The sequence below is a fragment of the Mauremys mutica genome, chromosome 1 (assembly GCF_020497125.1).
Source record: "Mauremys mutica isolate MM-2020 ecotype Southern chromosome 1, ASM2049712v1, whole genome shotgun sequence".
Lineage (NCBI taxonomy): Eukaryota > Metazoa > Chordata > Testudines > Geoemydidae > Mauremys > Mauremys mutica.
In genome coordinates, this window is record NC_059072.1 from 245,427,564 (window position 1) to 245,441,468 (window position 13,905).

The 13,905-nt window shown below is 37.4% G+C and overlaps 1 protein-coding gene across 5 annotated transcripts in view; it reads right to left on the reverse strand.

The window, feature by feature from the left end:
* Positions 1–929: 929 nt before the first annotated feature.
* The window catches only part of MGAT4A (alpha-1,3-mannosyl-glycoprotein 4-beta-N-acetylglucosaminyltransferase A), a 133,937-nt gene continuing 120,961 nt past the window's right edge, over positions 930–13,905 (reverse strand). For all 5 annotated transcript variants that reach the window (XM_045005496.1, XM_045005524.1, XM_045005487.1 and 2 more), the window contains exons 13-16: positions 12,259–12,337; positions 7,168–7,234; positions 4,629–4,741; positions 930–4,417 (exon numbers count right to left, since the gene is read on the reverse strand). In XM_045005496.1, the coding sequence (XP_044861431.1) occupies positions 4,391–4,417; positions 4,629–4,741; positions 7,168–7,234; positions 12,259–12,337 (286 nt within the window). In that variant the 3' untranslated portion in view covers positions 930–4,390. The remainder of the gene's footprint in view (positions 4,418–4,628; positions 4,742–7,167; positions 7,235–12,258; positions 12,338–13,905) is intronic.

A 13,905-nucleotide genomic window follows, 5' to 3' on the forward strand; every position in this document is an offset into this window, starting at 1 on the left:
CCCCTATGGATTCAAAGGTACAGCTGTGACCCCCTCCACCTGTACTGTATGGATACTAAGACCCAGGTGCTGCCTCCCCTGCCATACAGCCCTAGGGCAAAAAAAAAAAATATAGACAATCAGCATGAGACTTCAGCCCATAGGAGCAAAAGTACCCAACCATAGGGACTACTGGCCATTCAGAACATCCTAGAGTTTTGCATCAACTATTTTTGTCTTAGGCTGATTGGCTGTTTGCTCCAACCATGTCCCTCCCTCACGGTCTTCACCTTACCTTCATTTTCTGTTATCTAGTCCTAAGCAAACCCACCCCTCAGAAGTGTGGAACTGACAACTGTTTATTACATTGTTCACTCTGCTGGTCTTCCACCCCTTCACCCTGTGTCCTGTCTATTTAGATTGTAAGCTTTTAGGAGCAGGGACTTTCTACTACCATGTTTGTACAGAGCCTAGCCCAATGGCACTATTGTAATAAGGATGACTAACTTTTTCACAAATTAATTCTTGGCTAGCATTGAAGTTTTTGTATGTGTCACCATAGGTGCCAACTTCCCCACTTTCCCATGGGTGCTTGACTTGGCTCCCCTGGCATGTGCCAATGCTGCCAAACAGCTGTTTAGCGCTGGGAGGTAGGTGGAGGAGCAGGGATGCAGCATGCTGGGGGTCAGGGGGGAAGAGCTTGGCTGCTGGTGGGTGCAGAGCACCCACTAATTTTTCTCTGCACTTGTTAATTGAAGAGCAGTCTCTGCAGTTCAGTACAGAAGGTTTTGAGACATGGCATTTAAAGTACTATGTTCAATCCCTATTTTACATGCCTTTTGACTGTTTGAAATTTGGACTCAACACCTTAAAATACTGCTACATTGTTAAAGCAACATGTGGGGTCTCTTAGGGACAGAAGTATTCTCTCTCAGCTTACGTAAGAACTACAGAACAGTTTTTTTTAAAGCCTTTATTTCAAATATACAGGGATAGCTGTGGCACATAGAAACATTGATGAAAGGCACAGTTGACATGACCCATATCAGGTTTTCAAATATAGCAGCAAGTTTTAAACAAATTAGCCAATTATAAAAATCTATTACAGCAGGGGTTGGTTAATGGAAAGATGGGGAAAAGTGTACAGAATAAGTTTTGCCAGAAAAGAATGTTTCAGGATCTAACAGTACTGGATTCCACAAGGCAATAGTACAAACTGACAAACACCCCCCTGAAAATGAAGATGGCAATTTTCCAAAAGCAGTGCTCAATATCAAACTCAAGCACCAGGTTTTAATTTCAAAAAGGGTTTTTTTAAACAGCAAACTAGTTACAATAAAACTTCAATATTTGATTACTAGAATTTGATATTTCTAGAAAAAAATAACTACATTTAGCTTAATACACCAAATCTGCTGGCAGTTCATTTTACAGTAGTGTATCCACCACTGTTAAGGCTTGAAGAGAATGCACTCCAAGTCATCTATTGAAAACTCAGCAAACACTGAGCAACAAAGAAAAATTTGCTATTTTAACAAGTAAAGCACTATACCTTTGATCTTGGGGAAGCTGGGAATTTCTGTTGTGACCTGCTGTACACTGGCACAAAGTGAGAGCTCCTGACCTGCAGGCAGCCACCAATTAACACTTTAAAAAAAACAAGCCTTCCTTACTTCATAGGAACGTTTAGCACCAGTGATGATCATCATGTCAGCTACCATTAAAGTCAACAGTAATGATGTTTTGCAATTAGGAGCTTGATCCTGCACCACTAAAATTAATGGGAGTAGGATGACTGCTGGTCATGTAAAGATATCAGAGTTTGTTCCCCTGAAACAAAGTTTCATAGTTCTCAACATTAAGCTACCTAGATTTCTAGCTCAATGCTTACAGTAGAAATCACAAAAAACCCACTCAAGAGAACACTGAAATCAAGAAACATGACACACAATGACAAATTCTTGGTGTCAATATTTACACCAATCAAACTCCATTTCCAAAAACAGCAGCATAGCAGTATGCCACACTTTCTGTATAAAATTGTAATGTTAGTCGTAAATATGAATGAGCATAACCATGCTTTTAAAAATGAGTAGTTTTCATTTTAGTCCAATTTCAAAATGGATCCTTGTTAAGAAGAAACCTTAAACTTAAGCAAATACTTCATTTCATGAAACAATGGTCTCGGAATAAATTTGTATTCTTGTTTCCAGAGGAAAGCACAAGATGTAAATTAATACTGTACTCGTTTTGGAGCAGATATTTCAAACAAAAAAATCAAGGAATTACTGAAGAGATTTTATACTTACTTATGGAAAAAATGAAGGAAAAAAGTACAAAATTGTCTAGTCTTGCCAAAAGACTAAACATGATCCCTCAACATACTCAAAGGTATATGTAGTGCATATTATAAGGCAGAAGTACTAAGTCATTCTGCCTTAAATTTAGCCAGTATCTTATCTCAGATTCACAAGGGACCCTAATGATTTTCTAGTCTAAATTTTTAAAAGGCTCAGAAAAGCAGTGATGGGGTGAGAATTCTAATCTGGTCCATAACTACTATACCTGCCTTGAGGGTAGAACAAACAAAGAAACACCACAAAAGTGTGTTCAGTTTGGGGTGAGTTTCTACACATTTAGAGATGTTAGGAGTTTCTTATATGTTGAACGTTGCTTTAGGAACACTGGGCTGACAGAATAAACCCATAAGACGACACTGCTCAGAGGAAAGGCACCTAACAATGGTACTGGGTAAATTTATTATAAATCATTTTAACTTCATGGAATCATAAGACAACATTTGTTGGCATTGCTTGTTTTCAGAAACATCTGACTTAAAAATTAAGTCACGATATAAAATTTAACAAATAGCTATTTAAATTATTGGCATCAGTCACAGGTAAAATTGGGGGGAAAATAAACCCAAATAATTTCTCAGATCTATGCTGAGATGTGATAAAAAAACTACTAGATTTTAATGACTTGTTAAATGGCATTACATGTTATGAACAGTGCTGTAGCAGCACAAAGAGCTCACACTGTCTGGGCTGCTCATCAGTTAAACAAGTATTGTTCTTTTCCTTGAAGCGCAAAAGGCAGGAAACTGACTTTGGGCTTGATTCTATTAAAGGCAATGGAAGTCTTAATTGATTCCCAAGGAAGTTGGATAGGACTCACCCTTTAAAAAAAGTCACCCACTACAACATTTACCTAAGGTAAATACTGAAATAAAAACATTTGAAGAGAGAAATATAATGAGGTTAATTACAAGTGTCTAATTACTGATATTTTTATCAGGAAAAATAATATGTAGGATTGTAGTCATTCAAAGTACCGAACGGAATTTGTATGTCTGGGCACATGAGACAAAATTCAAAATTTACAGCACAAAGATAGGGAATGCTTTTCTATACAGAGAATGAATTTGTTCGGTTTAGGAACTGTCTACAAAGTTTTAAAAAGGGATAGCTTGGTATCGAAATCTCCCTCTAAAATGTGATGGATTAAACTTAAAATAACTGCAGATTTAGCATTTACGTTATACTGAAATATTAAGATACTTCAACATGCTTTTTATGTGTCTATGCCCTGTAATCAGTGGAATATGGTAGCCCCCAAGAATAATGTTCTTCAGAACTCTGGCAATTAAGGCGTGCTTATGCTTTGAACGATATCTTTCAGATTTTGTGGTACAAAACTACTTAAGAAAACTAAATTGAGTTGCTAAATTAACCATGGCAGTATAGTTGAAATATGGTATTAATTTTTTATGTTGTTTGCAGTTGAAAAGAAAAACATAGAAAGATAATTCAAGCTAGATAATCCATAAAAAAAACCTATATCAATTTAAAATTTTACTGCATAAAAATATGTACTTTTCAAATTATTTTAATAAATTAAATATCCCTAATGTTTTTTATATATCTATATATCTAGATATAGATATAAATATATCCTGATAATCTATAAAAGAGGGTTTTGTTATAGCAAAATAAATGGAACCCCAAAAGTACCCCCTTCATAAAATTTAATTATATTTTTTCATCTTCAAGAAATGTAAGAATATGTACAACTTCTCCGTATTACTATACTATCAAAATAGTATCGGTTAAGGGTAGCAGGCTTCTGCAACCATAAGATGGTAAAGTCATGTAAAAATGTAGGACAACTTGGATCTCAGATGAATGTTATTAGTATGGAGAATCAGTTTCTGGATGGATATGACAAAAAGGGTTACTTACAATCTTCTCATCTACAGTAGATTTCACAAGAGGTAGAGTTCGAGTGAAAAATAAAAGACAATTGGAATAAGGTGCATGCTCAGTATTTTCAATTTGTGACTTGTTAAAGATGTAGGGTATTATAGGGAAAGTTTGCAAAGATTTTCTCTTTTCTTCCAAACAGATTTTGATCAGGTTGTGACTTTTTTAATGTGAATCTAAAATGAAGAATTGAAAAAAAAATCATACATTAAAAAAAATCCATACGTTTTAGTACATTACAGTAAATCTTAATTTTTAGACAATTATAAAAGAGAAACAGCTTTCTGACTAATCCAAAATTCTTAGCTTCAAACATGTTGATGCAATTAAAAACATCTCATATTTGATATTCTGATTTTAAAAGGGGTAAAGTATACAACATCTCACCTCATTCAGAATTGCCCAGACTGCTGAGTTTTGTATTACCGAAAGACGAAATGATGAAATAGGGTTTAGACTTGGGTCAACTGTCCCTTCTGCTATACCACTTTCAAATTTACCTTTAAATGAACAAAAGCATATCGTAAATAAACAATCTCCAGACAAACAAATACAAGATCTGGTTTGTAGAAAGGTTTCTAATTAAAGTGAATATTAGGGCTGTCAAGCGATTAAAAAAATTAACCACGATTAATCACACTGTTAAACAATAGAATACCATTTATTTAAATATTTTTGGATGTTTTCTACATTTTCAACTATATTGATTTCAATCAACACAGATTACAAAGTGTATAGTGCTCACTTTATATTTATTTTTATTACAAATATTTGCACTATAAAAAAAAATTTTTTTCAATTCACCTCATACAAGTACTGTAGTGCAATCTCGATCATGAAAGTTGAAATTACAAATGTAGAATTATGTATAAAAAAATTCCCTTCAAAAATAAAACAATGTAAAATTTTAGAGCCTGCAAGTCCACTCAGTCCCACGGCTTATTCAGTCAATCCCTTACATAAATAAGTTTCTTTACATTTGCAGGAGAAAATGCTGCCCACTTCTTGTTTACGTCACCTGAAAGTGAGAACAGGCATTCTCATGGCACTTTTGTAGCCAGTGTTGCAAGATATTTACATGCCAGTTGCGCTAATGATTCATATGTCCCTTCATGCTTCAACCACCCTTCCAGGGGACATGTGTCCATGCTGATGACGGGTTCTGCTCAACAATCCAAAGCAGTGCGGACCGACTCATGTTCATTTTCATCATCTGAGTCAGATGCCACCAGCAGAAGGTTGATTTTCTTTTTTGGTGGTTCAGGTTCTGTAGTTTCCGCATTAGAGTGTTGCTCTTTTAAGACTTCTGAAAGGATGCTCCACACCTCAACCCTCTCAGATTTAGGAAGGCACTTCAGATTCTTAAACCTGGGGTCAAGTGCTGTAGCTGTCTTTAGAAATCTCACATTGGTACCTTCTTTGCATTTTGTGAAAGTGTTCTTAAAATGAACATGTGCTGGGTCAACATCCAAGAGTGCTGTTCAGTCACAAATTTAATGAACGCATTATTTTTTAACAAGCATCATCAGCATGGAAGCATGTCCTCTGGAATGGTGGCCGAAGCATGAAGGGGCACACAAATGTTTAGCATAGCTGGCACGTAAATACCTTGCAACACTGGCTACAAAAGTGCCATGTGAATGCCTGTTCTCACTTTCTGGTGATAGTGTAAAGAAGAAGATGGCAGCATTACCTCCTGTAAATATAAGCAAACTTGTTGGTCTTAGAGATTGGCTGACCAAGAAGTAGGACTGAGTGGACTTGTAGGCTCTGAAGCTTTACATTGTTTTGGTTTTGAGAGCAGTTATGTAAAAAAAAAAAAAATCTACATTTGTAAGTTGCACTTTCACAACAAAGATTGCACTACAGTAGTTGTATTAGGTGAATTGAAAAATACTATTTCTTTTATCATTTTTACAGTGCAAATATTTGTAATAAAAGATAATGTATGCTTTGATTTCAATTACAACACAGAATACAATATATATGAAAATATAGAAAAACATCCAAAATATTCAATACATTTCAATTGGTATTCTATTGTTTAACAATGCAATTAAAACTGCGATTAATCATGATTCATTTTTTAATCGTGATTAATTTTTTGAGTTAATCGTGTGAGTTAACTGTGATTAATTGACAGCCCTAGTGACTGTCAATTCAATAAATGGATTTGCAACGCTACAGTCATGAATTGGCTGCAGTAATTCATCATAAATAAGTTTTTGAGGGTTTTTTTTTTTTGCTTAATCCTAATAGTAGGAAGATGGAACCTTACACCACTACCCAAAAATTTTCCATAATGCTCAGAGCTCTTTGCCATCAGCTTCAGTTTTTCATTGGCAAATACTGCAGAACGTATAGCCTCAGCACACAGACTAAGCAGCAGAAGCACTAATAAGGAATAAAAAAAGCTTAAATTCAGTGTAGCTATGGGTGTTAAATACCTCTGAAAATCAGGCCACTTTTGGTTAGATTGGATTCAGAGGTCAAATTTTAGGAAACCAACTTTTAAATTTGGACTTAAATATATATAAACTACATTAAGCATGTATGGATACTGGTATGCCTGCTGCTAGAAACTTTGATTATATCAGAATGAATAAATATGATGATGTAAAGGCTATTAATAGACCAAAGCTAAAATGAATAAAAACTTTAACTATAATACTTTAAAAAGTGATGAATAAAATCCTTTTTTCCACTACAGCTAAGAATCACATCAGAACTTCATTCATTAAATCAACCTGAAAAGGGCAAGTAACATTTACAAGGTCAGTTACGCAATGAGAATGATCAGAAACATATAAAGGCTTTAAAATAAAACAACACATTTTACTAATTGATATAGTAATAAAACAAATTTTATTTCTATTTCCATGTTTGTAAAGAACAAACATTGCTGTTCTATGGTGCACAGTATTACCTATCCTGAAATAACCGTCCTCCAAGCGTTTGTCTTTGGTTTCTTTGCTTAATACCAAGTCTTCATTCTAAAATAAAACGGGCAAAAAAAAGAAAAAAAGAAAGCACTTATTTTGCATGTATGTAATAAATTTGCAAGCTAGAACAAAACGTGGGTGCCCTCGTTCTCTATTTAGAACACTTTCCTAAAACTCTGAACCGGCCTACTATTTCCATGAGCAAACAGATGTTATTTATAGCACAGGCTTTTCTTAAAACAAAACAAAAACAAAAAAATAACCCATTCCAGAACTGACTGTATTTGGCTTCAGGGTAGAAGAGAAAAGTACCACTCATAACAACTCATATGATGAAGCACAAGGATATTGCAGATACTGGCATACACAACAGAAAAGACACTTGGGTAAAGCCTGCTCCACGGCGGATTTGGGGAGAGAAAGATTAAGTAACCTCTTCCCCACCCAAAGGACACTCATGAAACCATACAGCATACTTTAATCTTAAAATAGGTCTAGCTCATCTGCCTGCTGTATTCAGAAAGAAACCAGATACTTGCTGATTTCTCTTTTGAGTATCCAGGCTTATCATATTCCTATAGTTGGTTTTTGTTCTCATCTGCAGTTTGAGGAGGCAGGATCAGAAATTTATCACCCACATTGGGGTTGGCTGCTTTTTCTACAAACTGAGAATGCTTCCAAAGCTAAAACACAGCTCCGTTTGTAACACTAGAACAACAATTAACAATTGACTTCCACTTGAGTAAGTCTATCTACAGAACAATCTATCCTCAAACAACTTTTACTTACTTCCAATTAACAGGTGGGTCAGAACATTGCGCCGGGGTATTCAGAGAAGAAGTATCAGCAGCTATCAACTTTCTCATTCTTACCAAGGCTCACCATTCCTATAGTGGGAAAGCCCCAAGGAAGGGTAGGCCACAAGCAACACTACTGAAGCAATGATACTTTAAGAGATTATTAGGTATCGTAGTACTGTATGCAATACCCTCCTACTAAGGCAGCATCTGTCAAGGCCTGTGTCCAATTCCTAGCGTCTGGTGAATGCTTAATTAGGTGACTGATGCTGCCTTACACAAACAATTTACCAGTCCAGGAAGTAAATAATGTCCTTGTTTGAAGAGCTTTATCTTTCCTGTAAGTAAACAATGTCCTTGTTTGAAGAGCTTTATCTTTCCTGTAAGTAAACAATGTCCTTGTTTGAAGAGCTTTATCTTTCCTGTAAGCCTGCTTCATAGGCTTCTTTAATGCAATACTCCAGCTATCTAACAATTAATGCTTTAGATGCCTTTTTTTGGCTTTTGTTGCTGGATAACTTTTCTATACATTTACATTCTTGCCAGGTAGATCTTAACAGCTTGGTGGACATCAAATATTTGCTGGAGGTTTGCTTTTGGATGCGTAGGGTTTGTAGAAAATGATGGGAGGACTATCTCCTGGGATCTGTGAAATCCCTAATTTACTTTTGGTAAAAAAATATTTGAGATGAAGATCAATGTGAAAAATACAGTATTTGTAATTCTTCAATACACAATGCCTCTAGAAGAGACCCTCCATGTACAGAGGAGATGGATACCAGTAAGCTCTCTTTAATAAAGAGATAGAAAAATGAAACTGAAGAAAGAAATGTGAACAGTCTAGTAATTGCATCCAGGGTCAGATGATATAAATCCAAAGGTTTTACTCTGGGGAATTCCTGGTGATTAATCAAAAATGCTTGATAGGGTTATTCAGAATTAAAGTGGCTTTAATTCAATTTAGTTTAATTCACTTTGGAAGTGAATGTGGTTTAGCTAATTCTACTTCAAATTCACATCTTTAGTTAATTTGGATTAATTTTTCTGGATATCCATATGTAGACAAGTCCTCAGGTCACAGAATATAGAAGATTAGGGTTGGAAGAAACCTCAGGAGGTCATCTACTCCACCTCCTGCTCAAAGCAAGATCAACCCCAACTAAATCATTCCAGCCAGGGCTTTGTCAAGCTGGGCCTTAAAAACCTCTAAGGATGGAGATTCCACCACCTCCCTCGGCAACCCATTCCCTAGTGCTTCACTACCCACCTAGTGAAACAGTTTTTCCTAATATCCAACCTAGACCTCCCACACTGCAACTTGAGACCATTGCTCCTTGTTCTGTCATCTGCCATCACTGAGAGCAGCCTAGCTCCATCCTCTTTGGAACCCTGCTTCAGGTAGTTGAAGGCTGCTATCAAATCCCACCTCACTTTTCTTCTGCAGACTAAATAAGCCCAGTTTCCTCAGCCTCTCCTCCTAAGTCTTGTGCCCCAGCCACTTAATTTTCGTTGCCCTCCGCTGGACTCTCCAATTTGTCCAAATCCTTTCTGTAGTAGGGGGCCCAAAACTGGACACAATACTCCAGATGTGGCATCACAGGTGCCAAATAGAGGGGAATAATCACTTCCCTCAATCTGCTGGCATTGTTCCTACTAATGTAGCCTAATATTCCGTTAGCCTTCTTGCAACAAGGGCACATTGTTGACTTATAGCCAGTTTCTCGTCCACTGTAATCCCCAGGTCCTTTTCTGAAGAACTACCACTTAGCCAGGCGATCCCCAGCCTGTAGCAGTGCATGGGATACTTCTGCCCTAAGTGCAGGACTCTGCACTTGTCTTGGTTGAATCTCATCAGATTTCTTTTGGCCCAATCCTCCATAAGAACATAAAAATGGTCATACTGGGTCAGACCGAAGGTCCATCTAGCCCAGAATCCTGTCTGCCGACAGTGGCCAATGCCAGGTGCCCTAACAGGTAATGATCAAGTGATCTCTCTCCTGCCATCCATCTCCACCCTCTGACAAACAGAGGCTAGGGACATCATTCCTTACTCATCCTGGCTAACAGCCATTAATGGACTTAACTTCCATGAATGTATCTAGTTCTCTTTTAAACCCTGTTATAGTCCTAGCCTTCACAACCTCCTCAGGCAAGGAGTTCCACAGTTTGACTGTGTGCTGTGTGAAGAACTTCCTTTTATTTGTTTTAAACCTGCTGCTCATTAATTTCATTTGGTGGCCTCTAGTTTATATATTATGGGAACAAGTAAATAACTTTTCCTTATTCACTTTCTCCACACCACTCATGATTTTATATACCTCCAACTTGTCTAGGTCACTCTGGACCTTATCCCTACCCTCTGGCATACCTACCTCTACCCCTAGTTTAGTGTCATCCACAAACTTGCTGAGAGTGCAATCCATCCATCATCTAGATCATTAATGAAGATGTTGAACAAAACTGGCCCTAGGACAGACCCCTGGGGCACTCTGCTTGATACTGGCTGCCAACTGGACATCAAGTTGTTGATCACTCCCTGTTGAGCCCAACCATCTAGCTAGCTTTCTATCCACCTTATAGTCCATTCATCCAATCTTGCTGGCAAGAATACGGTGGGAGACTGTATCAAAAGCTTTGCTAAAGTCAAGATATATCACGTCCACCACTTTCAAAGTTTTCTCTGCAATCAGTAGGGCTAGAAAATTACTTTATTTTTTGTTTTCCTTTAAAAAGGCTAATACCCTCATGTAATCACTTGACTCAAGAAACTAAGGATTTAAGAAAAACAACAAATATGGCAAGACTCACAATAAAAATCACAAGAGTTGGCAACATATTTTAGCCCCTTTTATAGGCTTCTAGTTGTCTTTCTATACATCTTTGGGCTTTATTTAGACATGTAAAAATAGTATGATGAAATGTAAACTGTATTAAATTAATAATTTTAATAATGTTTAGAATTGTATACATGATAAATATATGGATTTCTTCAAAGAAAAATATTGTTGACGAATCAACAAGAATCAAACATCAGAAGAAAGGGATATCAAGATACAATCTGATTTACAACACTCTTCACCTGGTCCTGTATGAAATGTTTCCCATCTTTTCCAGCTGACCTCCAAGGTAAAACTAGTGAACTTAAAGCAAAATAACTCTACCCAGTAGAATGTAAATATGATGAGCCAAATTTAGGCCTAATTCAGGTACAACTCCATTTCACGCCTGTTTATGCCAGTTCTGAATTTGGCTAAAGATATTTCCATTCTGAAATTATGCAGCTCTCTAAATAATTTTTGCATTTTGGTCAGTTATTTCTTTTTTATAATTTCACTCTTGTAATGTATGTATAAACATTAATAAGTCTGGCCTCTCACAACACAAGAAAGTGGGGAGAGGAGAGTGGGTCATTGTTTTGATTAAAATTGTGAAGTAATATCTCATGAGTGTTGAAGGTAGGATTTGTGTGGGGGAGGCAGATGGGAATAAAGTAGGGGAGAAAGGAATACTAGCAAGATCACTGCTCTGATAACACTTTGAATCATCATATGTTAATCTTCCAGACACAATGGTCAGGGTTCTTCCAGCTGAAAATATCTGCATCAGATGTGTGTCATTTGCAATGAGATCAGACACAAATACTTTAGATTACTTCAAAAAGAGGGTTATTTCAGTAGGTTAAAAAGAGTAATGTCTTTGCTATTGGAATATAAATTTTTGTGGTGAAAAAGACTAAAGATTCTCCTTTAGGTACAGTGGTTAGAGTCTGACTTCAGACTGGAATTGACTTTATTCACTGCATTGCCATCTTGAGGTAAAATCCAGGTTGGCTGTGTAGAAGGAATAGAAAGTTTCAGACTCTGTTCTATTAACTTGACAATTAAGATGCCAAAATATCTGCTTAGCTGGATTTGTGCAGGATCTTTAAGGCTGGACACTCAGTGGATGAAAAATGAGGAAGCGGAGTGAAGCCAATTCCTCCAAAATCCAATTCTTAAACAAACAAAAAAAAAGCAGCAGCTAGACAAAAGTAGATGAGTAAACACTGTTCTCCTCCAGATTACCCATCTTCCTTTTACCAAGCTTTATTCTGAATGAAACTCTCTGCTCTTTGTAAATAAGGTCTGTTTAAAGTAAAGAGGAAGAAATGTGATGAGATAAGGGGTTTTCAATTCCAATAAAAGAGACACCCATATTTTCCCAATCCAAATGTCATTAGAAATTAGGAGTTTTGATTTTACTCTAATGTAGAAAAGACAGATATTAATGTATTCATACCTTAAAAGGCAGAACCTCCACTGTAGTATTTAGTAGAATATCTCCTGGATGCTCTGGATTGCCACTATGAAACAAGTATCTATAAACGCAAAAATTAAAAATAAATGGTCTGCGCACTCAGTCCCTTTTGGCTTAATAAGTAACATTAAATGACATTATGGAAATTACGCTGGTAGACGATCCCAGTTCAACTATGAAAATCAACTGAAAATTAGTTTCATATACAAATGTACTGAAAAGCTCTGTTTAATGAAAGGTATTGAGTTTTTAAAAAGTGACCAGGCAAAGTTTTTTCATAGATTTACATGTTACTAGACTTGCACCTAGGAAAATAGCCATATAGAGCTGGTCTTGACGCCACAGGGTTATCCTGTGAGACAAAGGGGACTGGGAGGCAACAGGTTCATTTAATAGAACACAGGACTGGGAGTCAGGAAAATTGCATTTATACTTAGCATTACTGCTGACCAGCTGTGTAACCATGGACAATTCACATAGGCCCATCTGCAAAACTAATACTAAATAACTTCTTTCATAACATACTTTGAGCTCTAGGGATGAAAAATGCTATATAGTAAATGCTAAATGTTATTGTCATCTATATGGAAATTTGCTAGTCATGGCAAAAGCTACTGAATAAGCACTAACCAAGATCACAAATTCAACAACAAAGCTACATAGTTTATTAGCAAAGCTGTATTTACACGTCTGTATTCCTAACTATATGTAGTAATAAATATTAGTGTTTTAACATTTACATAGTGTTATGGCTCATCAAAGCTACAATCCCTTGATCACATATTATAAACAAACATACAAAAAACCACAAACAAATGCCCAAAAGTAATGTAGTGCAGTAGACAGAAGGTACTGTCCCCTACCCTGGTTGTGGAACAGTTTCCCATTTATTATGGGGTTATGGATTTATTACAAGAGAGAAAAAAAGACGGTTACTCACCGTAGTAACTGTTGTTCTTCGAGATGTGTTGCTCCTATCCATTCCAGTTAGGTGTGCGCGCCGCGCGTGCACGGCTCTTCGGAAGATTTTTACCCTAGCAACTCCGGCGGGACGGCTGGGCACCCCCTGGAGTGGCGCCGCTATAGCGCAGGATATATACCCCAGCCGGCCCGTCCGCTCCTCAGTTCCTTCTTGCCGGCTACTCCGACAGTGGGGAAGGAGGGCAGGTCTGGAATGGATAGGAGCAACACATCTCGAAGAACAACAGTTACTACGGTGAGTAACCGTCTTTTCTTCTTCGAGTGATTGCTCCTATGCATTCCAGTTAGGTGATTCCCAAGCCTTACGTAGGCGGTGGGGTCGGAGTTAGATGTTGCAGAACGCAACCGCTAAGCCAGAGGCTGCAACAGCTCTGGACTCCTGGACCAATGAGGCAAAGGTGTGGACCGAGGACCAGATAGGTGTACAACACATCCCCCGAAAGGGAATGCGAGCCAGGAAGGCAGCTGAGAAGCGTGAGCCCTGGCGGAATGTGCAGCAAGGTGGCTCTATGGCATATGGGCCGAAACAGAAGAGGTGCAGATGCACAACGTCATTGAAGATTAAATCCTCTAGGAGGAGACAGGTATGCCCTTCGTCCGGTATGCCGGTACGATGAAGGTTTTGGGGGCGTTACGAGAGGGCTCAGT